This window comes from Plectrocnemia conspersa, unplaced genomic scaffold (assembly GCF_051122295.1).
Source record: "Plectrocnemia conspersa isolate PC_06_02 unplaced genomic scaffold, ASM5112229v1 ptg000010l, whole genome shotgun sequence".
Taxonomy (NCBI): domain Eukaryota; kingdom Metazoa; phylum Arthropoda; class Insecta; order Trichoptera; family Polycentropodidae; genus Plectrocnemia; species Plectrocnemia conspersa.
In genome coordinates this window covers 24,536,800-24,559,806 of record NW_028277174.1, presented here as the reverse complement: position 1 = coordinate 24,559,806, position 23,007 = coordinate 24,536,800, and the positions used below count along the sequence as shown (strand labels likewise).

The 23,007-nt window shown below is 27.0% G+C and overlaps 1 protein-coding gene across 1 annotated transcript in view; it reads right to left on the bottom strand.

Moving 5' to 3' along the window:
• Nucleotides 1–23,007, bottom strand: part of LOC148231112 (very long chain fatty acid elongase AAEL008004-like) — a 38,616-nt gene that overhangs the window by 1,012 nt on the left and 14,597 nt on the right. The window contains exons 2-7 of the mRNA XM_088195036.1: nt 8,594–8,750; nt 6,577–6,684; nt 6,142–6,222; nt 5,973–6,029; nt 5,672–5,777; nt 2,966–3,102 (exon numbers count right to left, since the gene is read on the bottom strand). Of these exons, the coding sequence (XP_088051162.1) occupies nt 2,966–3,102; nt 5,672–5,777; nt 5,973–6,029; nt 6,142–6,222; nt 6,577–6,684; nt 8,594–8,737 (633 nt within the window). The 5' untranslated portion in view covers nt 8,738–8,750. The remainder of the gene's footprint in view (nt 1–2,965; nt 3,103–5,671; nt 5,778–5,972; nt 6,030–6,141; nt 6,223–6,576; nt 6,685–8,593; nt 8,751–23,007) is intronic.

Below are 23,007 nucleotides of genomic sequence, written 5' to 3'. Positions count from 1 at the left end.
TAAAAGATATCGACGCTCGCTAAGCGGCAAACCTTCGAGAAATTCGTGAATTATTTCACGAATAGGATAGCAATGTCTGTTCTTATTGCAAATCATGTGAAGTAGTCTAATTATTATATTTTGCATTGATTTAATTGTTTAACAATATTACTCATAGTATTTTCTGAGTATTTTTTTTTATTAGTCATTATAATAAATTTTACAAACAATAACAAATAATTTTGTAAATAATAAAACATAAGAAAAATATTTCAAAAGTCATTTTTCAATTGTTTATTCATTTCTTTTTATTATTTAACAACCGTCTTTTTATTTATTTATTTATCATAATCGTCACCCATTCCTACTTTTAATTATTGATATTATTGATATCATTAACCCATACCACTGCCATAAACAGACACAAATTAACGATGAATTTCAAAATAAATTTTTATTTTAACCACATACTAAAAGTGCAATGTTATAGTAACTAATGACTACTAGCGGAAACGGTGTTGCTAATCATATAATAACTAGTCACTTCTTTGATTTTTATATATCGCTTTCATTTACATATTTTTATACTTAAATATATCGAGATTACGACTATAATATTGTGATATTGATATTATGTCGCAATAAGGTTACAGACAACATCCGTTATAACACTATGAATCTTTTTACAATTTATCGTTTGTTAGTACTTCTTTTGGCAGCAATTCTAAATCTTTCAAGGACTTTTGTATGCAGGCTGCTTCTAACAAAAATTCAACATTTTTCGAGACCTATCCTGAGAACATCCCATTCATATTTGCGCTTTTAATTGTACATTATCTAATAATATGTATATATTTAATTTAGTTTATCCCTTATGAAGTATTTATCATATTTTTTTTCTCAGAAATTTTGCATAAACAATATTTTTATATGCGCATTCGAAAGATTTATCCGGTAAGCTAAATGAGTCCATATATTAGCATTTCATAATAAAAATAGTGTAGCAGGTCTTTAAGTTAGTCTTTGAAAAACTGTTTCTAAGTTCTTGTGATATTTTTCATATGTTTTCTGTTAGCAGATTTGACGAATAGTGAACGAGTTTATTTTATGCAATTAAGCTGAAGGGACTTTTCCGTCACCTTATGAACTCTCATGTATTCCGCTGCGTGTGTACATATAAAAGTTCTTCATTCATGAATGAATCTATTATCTGGTAGCTGCTAATTTATTTTACGCAACTGTATGAAAAATCTCTATTTTGACAGACATGACAGTGCCATAGAATTTCCTGAATGCACATTTAAATAAGTAAAATTATTAAATTAAACCGTGTCATATTGACTCATATTATTTTTGTGTACAATTTAAAGAGCACCTCGCAAAATTTAATTTTAAAATATTATTTTTTTCTTTTTAGTAGAAACTTGTAAACGTCCTTTGTTTGATTTTTGATAGTTTATGGCGATTTCTACTTCTGGGGGTTTTGGCATATCGTTTTTTGTTCAAATAACGATTTCTTTGAGGGTTGATTTATAAAGCGCATTTGTTTGATTGCATAACAGTACCAAAAATATTACTCAAAAGTACGTAAACTTCATCATATGTATTACAAAATATTACAATGGCTTTCTAATATTTAATTATTATGCAAAAACCTATTTTTTATACAATAAAACAGTATTATTAGTATTTGTTTTAAATATAGACGTATTTTATTTTAATGACAGAAAATAACTTAATACGTAGCTAAATAATGCTTAATATTTTCTAAAGAAAACATTTAAAAAACCGGCCAAATTGATTTGAGCATGTATTATATAAATCGAAAACCACTTTTTTCTTAATATAAATATGTATTGTAAAATGTGTTATTGAAACTTATCTTAGTAAAACGAACAAATATAACGAGGACATTAAGTACAACAATTTTTTTTTAAATCAGGAAAACATTACATTATATGTCAATTAAATGACCGCAAAATTTGAAAGGTTGCCGATGTATCTATAATAGCATTAACCTATTAAGTATTATCAAAATAGTAATTTTATGAGCATTAAAAAAATACAGCAAAAACAATAATATCAATCATTATTCTAATTTTTAATTAAAAATCCTATAGACTCTTAAAAAATACGTTCTAATAATATAATTACCAGCTAACTTACTTATATACTTTGGCCTTTAAGCTTCAAAATAAATAAAAACTATATTAGAAGAACATGAAATGAAAATAAATTTAATCTTTAAATATTGTATTTATTTATTTTCATATTTACTATTTTTAAGTTAGTTACATTATATTAACTTGATATCTAAATTTAATATTTTAGTTGTAAGTAGAGATATAGAGATGTTTCTTGAAAATAGATTGATAATTGCTACGTCATATTGCGAAAAAAATAGGAAACACTACTAGATATATGTAATTTAGATCATAACTACAATATACTAATTCTTTATTTTATTACAATCATAGACTTTATTTAGCAAATTTTTATTTGCATTCGATGCTTTATTTTTCATAACAACATGCAATTTTAATATATGTTTATACAAGAGTTTTTAGTGTAAAGAACATATCCTTGGCGTACACCCACATTCACCTCAAAAATATTTGATACAGTAGTTTTCAATGTCATTTTTATCGGACACATTTGCTTTTAAACAATTAATAGAAATGATGTGTTTTTGTATATATTGTATGATTTATCTATAATCGTTAAATATTTACTGAGCTATTAGACCTAAACCTAAGTTTTAGATTAATATTAAATTACAGGTTGTGATATTATTTACACTATTTATTTTGAAATGATATTAGCCTTATTTGTAATAAAAAAAATACAAATTGTCTATTTAAAAGTAGCTCAGAATCTAGAAAGTGATATTTACAAAAAGTCAGTTCATTGTATCATTTAGTATTAATCGATTGATTCATTTGAATCAATTGCTATTGTATCAATAAAGTAATCAATCTTAACTTACCATTTGTAAGGCTGTGAGATACTTCTTCCACCACAAAAACTTTTGGAATTGAGGTCCCATGGCACTGAATAGATAATACGAGTACATCACAATATGGACGAAGGTGTTTAAAAGACCGAAGAAAGAGCTGTGTCCACCTAAAAAAATAATATATAATTAATCTTCAAAAATCCTTGTCAAAAAATCAGCCTTGAAAATTTGTAATATTTATAGTAGTAATTTTTTAAATGGAATATTTGTGAAATGATTCATAGTTCAAAAAAGCTGACCTTCGATTAGTGATTCGATACAGGTGTTTACACAAAATTTGATTAATACAGGCAAAAAACTTGAGAGTTCAATTAACGTAGACGAAAAACGGAACCAGTTTTACGCAAAAGGCGTGCAGTTATATGGATCACGTAACCGTGAAACGGTTGCTCAGTTACGGTTTTATTGTTTTTAGTGAACATATGACAAATATTACAAAAATATGTACTGTATAAAATTATCTGTCAAGATTTGGTATTAAAAAACTTAAAGGTAAACACTGTTAATATTTTTAGAAAAGTTCGAATTACAGTTTTTTAATACAGAATATTTTTTTTTATTTTTATTATTTTATAAATATTTAATAATGATTAATGAGATTTCTCATTAAGAAGTACACGACTGAGAAAGTAACAGAGATAGCTTAATTTTATTTTGAAAACAACCATTTAATTATAGCCTCAACAAAGAGCATATTGTTAACATTTTATTGATAGAAATTGTTCTTCAAGACCAACCATCCGAAGTTTCATTCAACGCTTTCAAGAGCAAGGGTCTGTTTCCAAATTGCCACGGTGTCATCAATATACATAAATGCGGAATTTGCGATTCTGAAAATAAAATAGCTGTACACCAACATCAGCTGGATCTCCATAAAGGCACAGTCTAGTGCGGAATTACATCAGAACAAATCAAGTGAATTAATGTTTTGAAAGTAATAGGAGAGAGATACAGAGGGTTGATTGAAAATTTTCTTCGTCCAGAGATGACTTATGGTTTCAGTAATATATGCAAACAATGAGCTTTTTTCAAAAATATTCAATGTCAGAATAATTTCACGTAAAACAGAAATGAACTGACAACTGCATTTGACTGATCTGTCAGCTCTAGATTATTTTTTCTTTCATGTTATATTAAATAATTAATTTACATAAGTAAACCTCAAACATAAATAAACACTGAGAAGTAATATTTGAAAAGAACATTACATTTGTCATGAAACACGCCCTAAAAAGGCTTTTCTATGATATTATATTCCACAGTTAGTTTATATGATATCTGAAAATATTAATAAATACAAATAAAATAAAAATCTACATGCTTTTTTTTGTGAATACAACTTATTCAATTTTTAAAATAGATAGCGATTTTTGCGCCAACATGTACATATATTTTTTGATATTACTTTTACTTAGTCAAAAAAACATATGTTAAAATTTTAATCATATTGTGAATTATATCTATTCAATTTTTAAAGTTAATATAATTAATGTTCTGGTATTATGCAATTTCAATAATAAATACATATATTTCTTTTATACTAATAGTTGCTTATATATCTTTTATGGCTACTATAAAACAAGATTGCAACAAATAATATTGTACAAAACATAATTAATTGTAATTTTAATTATTTGCAATTTGCATCTATATTGCCTATAAAATAGCTAATCGCTTATTAGAAATGGGCTCATTAATTTACATTTAGAGAAAATTATTGAGCCCTAATAAAAAAAGTAAGTGCATTTTTACACAGCTAAATATTGTATATATATAACATCTAGACGTTTTAGTTAGTCATAATTTTTTTAGAAAAAAATGTTTTTTAGCCTTATACATAATAATACCAGGCGCGTACGGTGAGATACATTCCCTTTCGCTCGCTCGCGTGTCAAGTGACGAAAGTAAGTGAGAGATAAGAGCGTACGTTACATGCGTTCCGCACGTAACTCTCACTCATTCTCGTCACTTAACTAGCGAGCGAGCGATAGGAAATAATACTACACAGACTATAATAAAAAAATTCATAGTTATATCATAAATATTAGTTTTAAATTGATTCAATATATATGTACAATTATAAATTATATAAAAATAATTTAGCAAAGCAATAAACATTGAATGCCATGTGTCATCAAGCAGAAAAATATATATTTAAGAGATTCAGTATTAGATTACTAACTACAAAATTATAAATGAAAAAATACATTTTCATTCATATTTTAAAATTGCTAAATCTCTAAAAGTATGCTTATTGTTTTATTGACATATAATTTACATATTATAAATTAAAATTAAAAAAATAATATATCATAATTGTGTAAATATTACTTATTAAGATGTTTATGTAAAAACCTGTATCACTATTCAAAGGTCAGCTTTGTGGAAATATGAATGAACTTATATCATTAATCGTTAAATCCAAATGTTACGTTTTTCAATGTCATTTTTTATATTTAATACATTGCGAAATTTATGAATAAATTATAAGCATAAAAAACTCAATCATTTTTTCATTCAAAACAAATACTCTTCCTCCATAAATTTGACAATAATTAGCATACATTATATCTACCCTTGTATAGGTGATTATGAATTTTTTCAACGTTACGTAGTAAATCACCATGAAAAAACTAGATTGAGTGAATTATTATTTATGATATATTTAATTATTACCTGGCGTAAATTTGACACCAAACCATACTGACAATGGCATAATTCCATGGTGGATTACATGCAGAGTGGTGACTTGATCGTTTTTCTTTCTCAGAATGAAGAAAAACTGTAAAAAAGTAAGAATTTATACAACAAACTCGATTTGGATGAAAGCACTAATGATGAATTTCGGCAAGTGGGCCATGGATAATCCATAACAATTTATTTAAGTAAGATTTTTTCTATTAGTCTAGGCGAATAAAAAAAATACTGAGTACCAATTACACAAACTCTATTCGCCGTAATTGCTCAATGCACTTACCGTGTCGAAAAACTCTGAAAATTTAGACATGTAGTACCACCAGCATCCTCTCGCCATCTTAAATAAAATCAATATTAATCAACGTAATGAACTTTCATAATAAAAATATTATTTAATATTTGTATTGTATTTGACATAGAGCATACATTACTAAGAATGTAATATTTACCCTCATGGCCAGTGGATTGTCAGAATAATCGACAGGTTGACATCTGAAGCTATAATGTGTAATCCATCCAGACATGCAACACTAAAACGTAATTTAATAATATTTATTACACTATTATTTTTTACAAGAAAAAACTTTAATCCATCTTTTATAATACGATACAATAGCATCGTTAATGAACGATAAAAAAAACTTTAACAACATTAGAATGATCGTAATAAAGTTAAAAAAGGAACGCCCCAGCAATTATTGTCCGATCAAAGTGTAAACTTGACATTTGAGAATTGGATTTCAAAAGGTTTTTTGCAAAGTAAAACTTAACCATGGCACAAAAATTATATATTAATTAATATCCGGCAAAAAACGCGTACGTACAAATAATGTATTATAAAGACGGATCAGGTTTTATTTTAGAAGACACTTAAGAATACTCACTTCGTAAAATAACCAAGAGCTTACTATGACTTGCACTAAATTATATACTATCAAGATTCTCTTCAATTCGTACGGTTTTCGACTCTCCATCATCTTGGGACCGATGACCTGAAAAGAAAGAGTGAAAAAAAATTATAAAAAAAAACAATAAATATTAAATAGTTTGCAATTAAATAAAAAAATATGTTTCTGATTATCGTACCTTTTCAAGTTAATTATTTAACTATTGTTATCAGCTATAAAATATTGGATTTACGGATATTAAAATGTAGTAATTTAGCTTTTTAATATTCGTAATATAATTTTTTTATGAAACTACATTATTTCAATTTATGTAAATTAGAGTTATCCAGTAATAATTTACAGATAAAAAACATTATTCTTCTAACAATTTCCGGCTTAACTAGTTATCGATAAAAATAGCAAATACGCAATTTTGTCTTAAAAAGTTTATTTATCCTATTTATTTTTCCTTAAAATATTAAAATATTTTATTTCTGTTGTAAATATTGTATATAGAAAATATTAAGCATAATTAAAAAATGTATACGTGGCATATATGATCATGATGACTATATTGTATATATTAAAATAATATTATAAACATTAAAAAAATGTTTTAAATATTATGTAACATAATATGTAAACATTAGTCATTTATTACTATTAAAACGTTACATTACCTAGCAATAAATTATGAAAAAAAAACGATAATTTACAAATTAAATATACCTAATATATTATTAGTTACGCCTGAAGTTAGCCACAAGAGAAATAATAGGTGTTAAACGTGCTACAACCAGGTAAACACAGTCAACAACTATTAAATAAGTTGTGAGACATCAAAGTATGTGAATCAGTAACATTTATGTTTATAATTCTAACATATTATTACAGCTTAAAATCAATATATGTCATTATGCACGACCTAGATCGATTTAATTATAATTATTCTTAATAGTGAGTCTAGGAAGATCTAAGAAAACCTTATATGTGATTATCGTTCGAAATTATTTTTGTATAATAATCATTCGTGTAGGTATAATATGTCTTAATACATACAATACTAGTCATATCACTATTAAATCGTAACCTAACCTAACAATAAATCATATAAACAGAATGAAACTAAAAATGTATACATTAAAGGGTTTCATACTTTGCTAATCAGAATAAATAACTATTTTTATAATAATAGAAGTTTACGTAATAAAATTAAAATAAGTTCATTCTACAAAATAAAATAATTTAATTATTTTATTGCATTAAAATTGATTAGGCAGATTAAAAAATTATGTTTTTTATTTACAACAATATTTAACGGATGGTTCAAGGATATGATTACACAGCGTGGATGCCCGAGCGTGTGTAAGTAATACTAACATATATAACAATTTAGGTCTATATTTTTTATTAGTCTAAAGCACTTTTAATTTGACATATATTTTATTTTTTTATATGATTGCTTCCTTTAAGCTTTAATTTTTATTATTAATAATATATTCAAGGCAAATAATTATTGTATGTCATTAAAGACAGGAATCGACAAAAACGAGCATCAATATTTCTTATCACTATACATTTATCTATTGATCTAAATTATTATTGTTTGCTTAACTAATTGCAATCATTAAACAATAGTTTGTTGAACTCTTATTTTTAGTATCAGAATATATTTTGATAGCATAAATGATATGAATATAACTATCTAGTTTATAACATTAACATTCTATTTAAATATTTATTATCAAATATCTCCTAACGATTTAAAGTTTATTACTGTTCTTCTTTGATAATTGATTGTTTATCATCTCTCAAATTAGTATGAAAAGTTTTATAAAGATATTAAGACGCCTTAATGAATTTACATAGAATTTTAAAATTGTTAATAATTTACTCTATTATCTGTTATTTTATTAAATTATTGAATGTTTGCTATAAACTTAAAAATTAAATTACAAATAAAAAATAAAAAAAAATAAAATAAATTAAGCATTATGTTAGTTCTATATCATACCTTTGCAAAATAGGCGTAGCACGCACATATAACCATCGTGGGCAAAGGCGAACTCATCATCGCCCACCCATTCACCCTCGGATCACTCTTGTTGTCCAAAAGGTCATGATAACCGGCCACGAAGGACGTCACCAGGTCTGCCATATTTGGAGGTTACCTGTAATCATAAATAAATATATGCATCAAATCCATTTTCGGCGAAATCTCCACGTGTAAACACACACATTTTTGTGTGTAACAATTGGGTCATGGACTGCTACATCTTTGATATTGCATCTCAACCAAGGTACATTTCTCTTTCCTGGTGCTCTTGACTGCTTGAAAGCACACAACGACGATGACATAACCGATAAGGCCAATGAGCACCATTATCAACGTCCCCGAATATTTTTTTGGTGTAAATTGCAATGCTTTGTTGACGTAAGTAAACGAGTTTTACTCGATTACTTTCTCATGCTTATGAGATTGAGAAATGAGTACTAAAGCACACACAACTTAAAAATATACCCTATGGATTAAAGCTTACCTTAATTTCAATATTACGAATACATTTTACATGGTATTTTATTAGAAACATATGTCTCGGTTTAATAAACTGATGATTTTTGACTATGTATCAAAATCATATGTTAATGAAAGAACAGTATTATCTATACATACGCTTTCACATAAATAGTTTATAAACAATATTGTGAATTGATTTTTTCATATTAAGAACAATAATAAGTACACCAAATCAATACCTCTTAGAACATTTATTTTATTAAGATACACTTTATCTTTTATTGTCCCATGTATGATTTATAGAACTTATTTAATCAAAATACATTATAAATTGGCAATTTATAACTACATAGAAGTATTTGTGAAACATACAATTTGGCTATATTTCCAAGCTATTGCAACTGGCATTAGTTGAATATATGTATTCAAAAGGACTCTGACTCTGAGTATGACTTGAATTAATTCGATGGCAAATGTGTCGCAAACAATGGCTACTAAACGTGCCAATAAAATGTCGTTTCGGTTCCTTATCTATCTGATTAACTTGAGATCGATCATCTAAGATAGACAGATCAATGATACGTTAAAAGTTCATGTTTATTTCATGGGACCTCGGACAGACCGCAAATGCTGGATTCAGATTATCTCACAAATGCATTTAATCGCTCGTAAATGAAATGTAATTATATTACATAGATTGTAATTTAATTCTGCAAGTCAAATGCAAACGTAATTGTTACGTGGAATTATAATAAGTTAAAGAGTATCTGTAAAAAATACGATCGTTATTAAAAATACTGTTAATTGATATCATATTAAAAATTTCAATGAAAGCAGAGAAGAAGAACTTTATTACAATTTTATTATTATTTTATTTACTTAGTATGCATTAATTATTAAAATAAAGAATCGTTTCATAACATAAAAAATATGGTAAACATCGGCAAAATAAGATTTTATCATTTTGAATCTATGTATCTATTATATATTGCACATATATAGTTAAAAGCCTTGTAAGTGTCGTGACAAAACAATAGCCAGAACCACTGAATCAACAACAACACAATATAAATAAAAATATGGCTTATAGATTATATTTGCATTGTTTCAAAAGGCGATTAACATATATTAACACTTATTATTTATATATTTGAGCATCAACATTTTCCTAAATCCAAGAATGTTTGTATTACATGTGATGTTATTCCAAATCAGGCTATATATATTCACGTAGCAAAACACCCGCAAAAATATTTGGGAAACGTAATAATTTTGCCACCCAATAACAAAATTGCTCAATGAAATCACGTACAAGCTTTTCAAGTGCAAACGATGCAATTATAGACATACCTAAGTGTTTTATAGATATAATGTATCGTTAGAGATGCAACGAATGCTTCATAAAAAATGTAAACACTACAACAAAAATCTAATCTACATATTAATAATACATTCAAAAGATAGCAGAACCCGTTTCTTATTTGCCAATTTATACATCTCATAAAATGATTAAAAACAATCTTCGTCATTAGTGTTATAATATAATATTCAACATACAACGCTAATTACTCTAAAAACTCTTAATGTTAGTAACTTTGCAAAGTAATTCAGCAAAAAAATTGATGGTGTGCAAAATATATTTTTTGTAGGCGAAAGGTAATTGCGTCTTATATGTACATTTGTGCATTTATTAACATTAAATCGTATAAGTAAATGTATTTTTAACGATTCTGTTATTTTCTCCATTCTCGCGATCCACTGACCTAAAAATCTAATAGATCTAACGTTATTATGTTAAAATTTTAAGTGCAATTAAAATCTCACCTCAACTGCACATATGTATGTATAAAAAAAACACCTAAAGATTTTTTGTCAGAACAGCCTTCGTAGATTTTCTCTGAGCTAACGAAGCAAGGTGAATAATCTCGATAAGGACTATTTCAATTCACGGCAATTGCTTATGTAAATTGCTTTGGTATGAAAAGCAGCAATTACTGGTTTTTCCATGTGTCATATCCGAGTTTTAATTTTTTTCCAAGTTTACGATATTGTAAACAAGGAAGAAAATAACATGTACACAATACAAATAAAACATTTGTGTGAATGGTAGATGTACTTTTGGGTAAAAATATATATGAATCACTATTTTGCTCTTCATATATGTTTTAATATAAAACGATTGTTTGTTTACTTTATATTATATACTTGCTGTATATAAAAAAATCATGGGACAATCTTTAAAATATTTTTAGTAATCTAGGTATGCTTGGTAGCTATTTTCACTGCATTCAACACTGATTTTTGTCTTTGCTCAAGTATGTGCTTTGATACTGTTAATGGATACTGTTTATCATAACCGCCTGCTCGTTAGTTTAATCCGACGAAATATAACGTTTTCTTTTATTTTTTATTTTATTAAATCTTACGTTGTAACCTGACAGGCGTAAGCCCAATGCGTTACAACAGGGTAAATCTGTACCAAATGAATAAGTCAGTGAGTCAGTGACATCTATATTATTAATTACAAATTATTATGTGTAATATAATTTAGCAGCAGCTTGGACCGTTTTTTTAAATAATATCGCATTTTTTTATAAATATAAATTCGAGTGCCGCTGCCGAGGCTCGAACCCGCAACTTCAGAGTTACTAGTCTGAGACGTTACGGTCTACGCCATTCCGTCCTTACAATTAAATTAAATCTAATAATAATAAATCAAATAACTTTGTCGTTATGAAAAGATTGTATAAAAAAGTATCATGATATTTTTTTATCCTAATATATAAATAACTACTCATTATATTATAAATAAATACATGTTTTAAAACTATAAATAAAATTAATATAATTTACATAAAACATATTATTTTTTAATTGGTTGAGATATACTCAATTAAAAAATAATTAGAATTATATTACTGTAATACAAAAAATCCATTGGGGATAAATATAAATAAATAAAAATAAAAATAAAATAAATAAAAATAAAAAAGCCAGTTAACATTGCACAAACAACGTGGTACGATGTATTGGACGTACCGGAACTAAGTCTATTCGAAAAAAGTTCATAAAAAAGTTCATAAAAATATAATGAAATAATTTAATCGCAGCCTTGTGCTATTTTTTAAATATTTTTTTTAATAAATTACATCTATAAGGCAATGTTATTCTTCATTAATTATTTATTAATACTTCTGTATCCTTGAATTAAATCCTAAATGCTAAATATTTACAATTTTCTCGTGTAAACTTTGACATATAATGCCCGAGTGAAAAATGGCGTTCAGCAAGAAAAGAAAAATTTCTTTATACATATCAAAATTTATCCAGACGTCAAACGTCAAGGACGTTCATAGATAAAATATGAAATCAAAACAAGATTTAATGCAGTCGGAAGGCTAAACATGATTTGCATATTTTTTTTATGGAAGACATTCATTGGTATTCGAGAATAAAAAATATAGCAATTCATCGTGATTAAAAATACTGATTTATGAGAGTTACATAGATTAAATTAGAATCTGTGTTTACTTATTATAAAAACAGATTTTTTGCATAAGTTTTATACATAAGGAGTGACTTTTACAAACACACTTATTCCAAAATGTTTCACGATTTAGGAACTAGTTTAAATAAATTATTTATAGTTGCTATAAGCTTCGTTGTTATAGATGGGTTTTGGTTTAAAAAGTAAAGTGATATTTTAATATATATATTTAAGGATCTGATTGATTTAAATAAATGCTTGTATTAATTTATTTTATAAATCCGTCAAACAAGTAAGATTTAACCACACGACTTAAAAGTCTGGGAAACCATGACATCTATATTATTAATTATAAAATATGATGTGCTATACAATATATAATAAATAGATGGCACTGGCTGGGAGCCAGTTTTTTTAATAATAGCGCATTTTTTATATATAAAAATTCGAATGTCGCTCTGCCGGGGCTCGAACCCGTAACTTCAGAGTAACTAGTCTGAGACGTTACAGACTACGCTATTCCCTCCATGATTCATCAGTGATATACGGAGACTTCATAAGAATATTTAATTTATTAATAGCTTTAAATGTAGATAAGGTAACTATAATTTTAAATGTAAAAAAATCAGATCTTTTTGATTAATCTAATATTTTTAGAAATTTAAAAGTTTTTCTTTCAGTGACAATGGAGTCAACAAATTCTATTAAAGCACCTTTTGACGATTTTTTTTAAGTTTTTAATTTACATAGCATATGGTCATTGTTATGGAAATAATCTTAGAGTACATTTTTTCGATGTGGTTTCACAATAGATGCAAAGTGCATTATTTTTTAATTTTACAAAAAAATATAATGAGCCAATTTATACTTAAGGTCATATTTCTTTCAAAACTAAAAACGATTATTTTACTGCAATAAAGACTTGGCCATTATATAGAATCGATTGATCGATTCCATATTTTTTTTAATAGTTCTTTTTAGTAAATATTTACAATAAATCATATGTTTAACGAGGTGGTTTTATATTATCAAAACAGTAGTTCTTAAAAACATATTTTACCTATTCAGAATCATTAAAATTACAATTAACGCAATTAGCTTCACAGTTAATTTTGATACACTTTTATATACATTTTTTTACTTTTGAGATTTTCTATATAAAGTGTTTTTTAAAAGCATTTGGCTTTGCTACTTTTTATTGTTTGTAACTATACAAAATTTGGGAATTATACTAGGACATATACTGTGTATAAAATAAGTACATAATTGATTTGTTCTAAAGGTTTTGGTTCGAAAAAATTCGTAAGTCAAACAAAACTGAAAATCGAGTTTTTGATATAATATTGTAAGTTTTAAAACATATGTCCTGCATACATACACATGACAACTATTATTCAACAAAATATTAATATAGTAATTAACTAAAACTATTAAAATATGTGGTTTATGGATATGTAGTCTAGTAGCCTTTTTTTTATAAATGCATGTATAGCTTGCAATAGCACAATTCACTGCTTTTGATATTTTCACAAAATATTCTAAATCATATCTAAATATAAAGGAATCCCTCTTGTTAAAAAATTCTAGTAGCTTATTTTTTGTTTTTCCTTATAAAAAAAAGTATTTTTTCAATGGTCCTCAAGTTTCATCAAAACTTCATTTCCATTGAAAACAAAATCTTCTCATTCCAAAATTCAGTTCATGTAAAAAAATGTGTAAAAATCATTTTTAATTTTACTAGCTTCGTATCTTTACTTTTTGAATATCCCTCATGCATACTAATTAAAAAAACATATCCGTCATACCATACAGTTGTATAATTGCAAATAAATAAATCATAATTGGAATTAAAGTATTTGCACTCATTTATGTCGCATGTATGACACGATAGCCGATAAGTATCGATTCCGTATCAATTTCCAACATCTGTTCAAAAATTAAAGATTTCCAAACCTAAAAAATCAGGTGGAAGGTTGACCAATTTCGCATAATTAATCGCGTTTCCATGTCCGTCGTATATATCATGTATCGTTCATTCACGATCGATAATCGAAGAAATGTTAAGGTCGGTCGGTGGCTGCAGCCAAGACCCTGACCAACATTCATTTAACATTGATTTTTGTGAGGAAGATCTTGTCTAAATCTTGCAATGCTTCCTATTCCTCTAAAACTAACTACTGACATTGGCATAGAGTGGTACAGGTTTATTTTATGCAAATATGTTTATTAAAAATATGTAAAATAAACGACTCGAAGTTCATAACACATAAAATGTATCATTACTATAAACAACAAAGGAGTCTCATTGGAAATAATAATTATTTCAGTAATACCTATTGTTCAACCTATTTTCTGTATATTACGAGCAGGGGAGAGAAGACAAATTTCCGGGGCCCGTTCTCCTTAAAGATCCCTACTCTGGGAAAAATCATAGCAAGAATATGTGTATAAAAAAAGTAAAAGCCGACCTCAATTAATGAATCTGAACTAAACTACAGTTGTTTGAGATATATGTACTGATGTATTTCAGGTATAAGTTCCTTCAGGTATCAAAGAATATTTACAAAACATTGCTATCGGTATTATAGAAATCTAATAAAATATTATGGGTGACTAAAGACTGCTTTTGTCTTGGTTTTATAAAAGAGGTAAAAATATATTGCAAATATAATAACCTACCATTAAATATTTTATTTGTAGGTTTTTTACTCAGCTGCACAATTTGTTATAATTTATAAGTCATTATATCGACCATTCAAAACAAAAAAGATAAATAAATCAAAGGTCTCTAAAATAAGGCCATATCAAACAATTGCGTTAATAATTAAAAATATTACATGGACCACCTAATAGCACATCCGTCCCGAGACGTTATCCACCCATAACCAGAAAAATTACTCTTTGTTAGGAAAGGACGCGTGAAAGGATGTGATTATATATGCTTATAAAAAATAATTGTTAACAGCTTTTCCGACCTCTATTTTTGTTGCAAAATCACTCTTTTTTCCGTACAACCCTAAATGTTGTCAATATTATTAAAATACGGAATAGAATTTCAATATATTATATAAAATGCGTAAAGTATGTAAATAGTTCATTTCGCAGTTGGACAGGGATATGTAAACTAAAGAAGTTAACGATGCTATTAGTGAACTAGTCGAAATGACTGAGAAACTGGATCTAAATCTGTAGGTAAATGATTTCGTTTTCAATGTAAATAAGCAAATAAGTTCTGATGGAACTTGAGGAACAGAGGAAAAGGCTTAATATTTAACTGTGCCCGAAAACGATTTGCGAAAGTGTCAAAAGCAGTGAATTATGCACTTTCATGCTATACTTGTATTAATAAAAAAAATGGCTATAAATAAAAAATGTCTATATACCATTTATTATTTTACTTTTACCTATCCTTTAAAATCAAATATATTATGTTTAAAATAATTGTTGGACTTTACTAAAGTTATATATAAAATCATTAATTCATTCATAGAAAATATTAAAATAGCATTTACATTTTCATCTCTAGCTTAACTTCAATATTCACAGAAACAAGCATATTTATATATGTTTATTAAATGTAAATTTTTAGAATATTATATGTATATATTTAAATAAAAAATTGTACTTTTCCTTCTTTACTGATGTTGCACTACATAACTCCACCACTGATTAAGAGCTAAGCTTAAATAATATATAAAAAAATAGTTATATTTTGGACGATATATACAATTGTAAAAAACCTCAATTAGTAACGCTTTGGTAATGAGCGGTGCATAGTTATTTTAACCGGTAAGACAAGAAATAAAGTCTCCTCGACTTTTTATTATTTTTAGTCAACATAAAGTTTTCTTTGTTGTATAGCATGAACATATAGAATTGCGTACCAAAAGGTTCGTCAAATATCGATCTTTACTTGAGTAGCAATAATAAGTATGTTGTTGTCGTGTCAATAAGTTGGAGTTATAGAGAGTTTAATTAGAAAAACTTTAACCCTCCTCGAAACCTTTCAAAAAAAATTTGAGCCTAAAGCTGAAAAGAGTCGCAGAGTACCATTGAAGACTTCAGACCCTCTTTGAAACCTTCACACAAATTGGATTCATAACCGATATGCAAAATAACAACATAAAATTTGTGGCATATGTATGATAATTATGTTTGATAACTATTGTACTGTGTAGATATCTGAATAATTTAGAACAGAGCAAACCAATCTGTACAGTTCACAGTTTTAATTGAGTTTCTGTAACACTATCTCTAACTACTTCGAAACTTTCACTATCTTCCCGTTATATAGGAGTTGACAGTAATGCCAGTAAAGTCCGATATTTTTCACAATGTGTTCTTAATTTCTAGTCCAAATCTAGAAAGTAGACCAAGTAACAGCTGACGATGACCAGGCAATATAATATCAGTTATCGCATGAATTTTATATAGCAAGCGCCAGTTATTATTGTTGAATAATATTGAACCAAGAGTTTCTCGCCAATATGTACTTAAAACAAATATACTACTCATGTACTTAAAACAAATATACTCCTCGTGTTTACTAAAGTTCAACGATCGTTGAAAAAATTACTTTTTTGGGGATATTGTCGGATCCAAAGTACAAAAACTATACTGAAAATTCGCAGAATGCACTCAATCGAAAATTAATAAACGTAAACATTCTCAAAATGAAAATACGTTTACACTGGACAGAAAATATTATGTATAAGTGGTGTTTTCCGTTTAAATTATATATGATAAAATATAGTTTGTATATGATTAGTCATTTACTCTGTTTACTCTACTTCTAAGTTTATTTTTATATGAAAAATATTCACCGGATGATAGTTAAGTTGCTGATGAGAATAAATTGTATAACTGTTGATCGAAAATAAAAATATATTTTGGATTCAAGTGAAATAATTTCTGGACATGTATAAATATGTACTTCAAACTTTTAGCAAAAACAAACACGACACAGTAGTATTTTTTCATTAAAACTTTTCATTTATATATTAAGTCAATAAACATTTAATTTACAAACAAAGGCCCATATGCAAAAAATCTTAAAAAAATTAATAAAACCTTGTATATAAAATTGTGTAAAAGAAAGTTTTATCTTAATTTTTATATTATTAAAATATCTAGTATAGTTTTTTTTTTACTTTTTTATCAAAAATTGTTTAAATAATGCTTAATGATTTTTACTAATCAACATTAATTAAATCATATTAGCGATGCTAAATCATTCAGATTGCTCAATTTGGCTATTGTGCGTCGGTCCGCGGACCCTGACAAAAAACTGAAAAAAATACCGGTCCGCCACACGGAAAAGTATGTGCTTAATTAATTAACGAATGTGAAATTCTAGTCTCATAAAACACTGTTTCGAATAAGATTCCACAACGATATATGACAACAAAATGACTGAATGCAAATATATTAAATTATTCCATAGTATTAATGGAAATAGAAATCAACCATAATAATTCACTTAACTGAAAATGATTTAATGACGCTGATTAATGTCTCAACTATATTTAATAACAAATTATAGTTTATTGCCTTATATTTGAGACATACACGTATGTTTTACTTACACAGGAAACAATTCAAAATAAATGGAAAATTAGGGAAACATCTAAATGATAATTAAAAAGTATTACTAGTAGCTGTCAATTTCTCACTATCATGAGATACCGCAGCTAACGAGCGTATGTAAATGTATGTATAATATAATATATATATATCGGACGCTCAACTTTTTGGTTCTTAAATTTTATTTTTGATTTGTTCTGATTTTTTTTGAGAATATTTTTAGTATTTAAATATCAAAATTATATATTTAGATTTTCAAACTATGGTGTGTGTGGGATGAAAGAACATATTAAGCTGCATATTTGTATGGTTATTTATCGGTTAAATTATATATTTTTGTAACTGAAATAATATAATTTTGCATATCCTTTATATTATTATTATTAGATTAATAAATATATTATATTTTTAATATTTTTACATTTATATAAATAATATTTCCTATTTTCATTAAATTAAATAAAGGCGTGAATGAGCACTTTATTATTAGGAAACGTCTACATGTATTCGCTGTTCCATTGGTTGCTAAAAAACAACTAATGGAACCCCGCTATTAAATAATATATTAATATAATTTCGATCAATCATCATATTCTGAATCTCACGGATAAATGTGATGAATATTTTAATCGTGCTTAATGTCATCTAATAATTGTAAGCTAAATTTATAGCTTTAATTAATTAAATAGATCCCACTGACTAACAGACTTTAATATCAATCTGGTGTTTTACTATTTAGTAGTTGTTGATTGTGTTTTTTTAATATCATTTTTTTATAACTGAAAAATGAATAATGAGAAGAGCAGTGGGCCCAGGTTGGACCCTTAAGGAACTCCCGAAGAGGTAAAATATCATTTCAGCAATCGACTTATATTTTCGACTTTGTCGAAAGCTATTTAAAAATCAATAAATACAATGTCTATTTGTATTTTTGCATCAAGGGATGTGGTAAGTAAAAAATGCATACCAAAGTTGTATTAATAAATACATTTTCATGGTATAATACTATATGAGAAATATTCGGAAAGGTAGCTCTCTAAAAAATATTTTTTGAGCTTATAAAATCATTAAAAAAATATTAAATTTAATCATTATTTATCGAGCCTATAAACAAGTTTCTTAATCCCAATGTCATATTTTTCACTTCCGATAAAAACCAAAATTTTTAGTAGCCGTTTCATATTTTTTTAATGAGTGCATCAGTGACCATAGATCTTCTACTCGGTTATTCATCACAAACGTCACTTTTACAGATGTTTCTTAATAACATTTTTTTAATTTCCATATACACGTCTAATTTCAATTTTATATACTACCAATCACTCTCCGATGATTGATACAAATTTGTTAATCCATTACATGCTGACACTATCTGTAAATCGAAAATCATGAAAAGATCGTGCAACCACGATTATCTTACAGACGTAACGTCATTCATAACAGTCTTTCCGATGAGGAAACGCGAGTAAAAAGTAACACATTTCTATCAAATTGTGGTTTGGCCAAGGTTCTCAAGTTTTTCGTAGTTGAGCAACGGCCCGCGGGAGCCCTTAGGTAAAATTTGACTCAGACTTTCGACACACATTCAAAAATTTGCGCAAGTCGAACCTTATGTCGTCTGGTGGTAGTGGAAATGAAAATAAAGACACACTGCCTCACTTTCCATTTATGAAATTACTACACATAGATAAATAAAAAATGCAGGAAGCTGCGTTTGGGCAAGAACCGAGAAGAAACTCGTTTTTGTCTTAATCTGGTACTTCGGAAGCCCAACAATACGGTCAGAAAAACGAATACGTTATATTCATTGAATTCGTGTCAAGTATACTGGTACAGTGGCAATAAATTGGGCTAAAGTTTCAAAACTGTATCCACGAGGCGGCCATATGTACTCGAACTTAATTATATAATAGATTAATATACTAGAAGTACATTCACAGTACGCTTATATGTAATTAACTAGATAATCTAATAGCGTGAAATTAAAAAATACAAGCCCTTTGCAACCTAATTTCATAATATTATATTAATCTACATGGAATAAAGATTGAGAAAAAACTCATATGTGTAAAACCTACAACTCTTATTTTAAAACATATCATTAAAAGATTTGTGGCATTTTTTTTAATATGCAGCATAATAATAATAAATGAAAATTGTAGCTTATTTATTAGTTACTTTATACTGGAGCTCAATTAAATTTGTGTTTAATTGAGTTCTAAATTTAATCTAACTATTATAAAAATCAAATTTCTCAACAGCATAGTAGGGCTACAAATTGTATTCCTATTGCTAGTTTATTACTCGTCCATTATCTTGTCAATTAAATTAAATGAACGTGCTAAAACGTATTGGTACTATCTCTTGAATTGGGAAATTGCTTTTATTTACTTTTACATTGATTAGCGAAAGTTTTGTTTGATTTTAAAGGCATCCATTGTACAATAAGTACAAAAATGAAACTGTACTTATTTTAATTGTGTTAAGGCATGCGTTCCGCATGCTCTCTCACTCACTCTCGTCACTTGACACGCGAGTGAGTGAAAGGGAAAGTATCTCACCGTACGCACCAGATATGTATACACATTTCAGTAAAACTAGACAAATGTGCCAAAGATATTAAATTATATTTTTTTTATTAATGCGGTATATTTCCATCTAGCATATTTTATTAACAATGAAATTATAAATGTACGGTTTAAAAGGAAAGAGTAATTGTACTAAATAAAAGAATCTTATCTTTGTGGAAATATTAATAATACTCATATCAATACACGTATTAATTACGTTTCGAAAAAAAAAATTTATGACCTCATAAAATCAATTCCTAAATATTCTAAAAAAAATTGTAGTACAAATCTACATAATGCGTTTTATTGCACTATGGTTTATCAACTCTTTATTTAAGCTTTTATTATATTTGTTATATGGCATTATTTAGTCCCTAATTTTAAATATACTATAAATATAATATTTTTAGTGAGTGGTAAACCGAAGGGCATACTTTAAAAATGATCATATATAAGATTAATATTAATATCTCACTGTATTTAATAACATAAATTAACGGGTTGTATATCAATCTTTAAAAAAGCAATTTCAATGCTTCAAAGAAGCCATAACAATTAATTAAATAATTTCAATGAAAGTTTTATAAATAAACTGTTTTTTTTTTTAATAATTTTGTGCAAAATAATTAATTGTAAAACTTCTTGTTTTATCAAATGATATTGCGACTTTTATCAAGTTTATTTTTACCAGTCGATTAGATGAGATACATTTTCTTTCGCTCGTTCGCGTGCTAAGTGACGAGAGTGAGTGAGTTACATGCGTTCCGCACGCCCACTTCTTCTCACTCACTCTCGTCACTTAACACGCGAGCTAGCGAAAGGGAACGTATCTCACCGTACGCGGCTAATTTTTACATATAAAATTGGTTTGTAAAACAATTTATATAAGCCCATCGATTTTATGAAAATTATTGCAATTACCACATCAATATAATCAATGAATTTAGTTGCTATAGGAATAGAAAATATTGAATTGAATTACAGAACCTAAAAAATAGTATTTTTCTGTTATCAATTTAATTTATTTAAATGTATCTCTGTATATTTGCATTTTTCTGCGGAAAAAAAACAGGATTGTATTAGCTTTTTTCACAAAGCCTTTAAATTACGTATTAAAAATATATGAGCTATCATATTATACATATGCTTTTTCCAAGGTCGTAGGAAAGTTAATTATTTCATATTATCAAATTTCAAAATTCTCATTTTTTGGCATTGATTCTACATTATAATATATATCATAATAAAACTGGTGAAATGAAAATGTAATATATACGGTAGAAGTGAGTTTTTTATAAAAAGGCTGACTACTGTTTATAACATTTTTTGCAATGCAATAGAATCTAATATTTAAAGGCATTATATTTTTTTTTAATATAATAAACAGCCAGGAATGTTTCGTACACAAACAATTCAATATCTAAAAACAAATCTTACGTCGCAAGATCAACTAAGCAAAGCAGATCTATTTACTGACAATGAATTTATTAAAGTATAATTTAAAAGCATAGAAGAAAAAATCCTAACACTAACTGTACTTATTCTGACATAACAGAATAGAGAACCATGTGAATTATTTTTTATGTCTGAGTATTATTTAACTTTTTGTAACACCTCTAAATATGAAGTGAATCATAATTTTATGTCATGTCGTTTTTATTAAAAAAAAATATTTTTTCTTAAATATCTAGGAATAAGAACAACGATATCTAAATGAAGTGTATAACAATGTGGCAAAATCTTTGAAAAAAACATACATCTTTGTGGCAAAAATATGAAAATACCACAGTTAACTACCCTACAATTGTAATAAATATAAATAAATTTGCGATTGCAATAAAATGTTATTATTCGATACTGTAAAATACCACTATATTTATAATATATCATAAAATTACAAAATATTAAAGATTCATAATATTCATAAATATTCATAATATTGTTTTGTTATCCAATCCAACATGTTCCACATATTTAAACCAAGGACAAGCGAGAGGAAAATGCGAAATTGATAGTTTTCTTATATATAATAAACATAATATATATAAAAAAATTAACATACACGTGGGAACAACGCACTCTTTACACACACAATGGGCAAAAGCAGCCCACACACGCTCGAGCTAATAATGGCGAATCGATTTCGTTTCAGAAAATCACCATGAATCCATTACAATCTCGGTATACAAGAAAAAATGTTTCACAATAATGCATGTGGCGAAAAGGTCAAATCCACGTGCACAAGAACAAGGATTGACCAACAGTTTTAT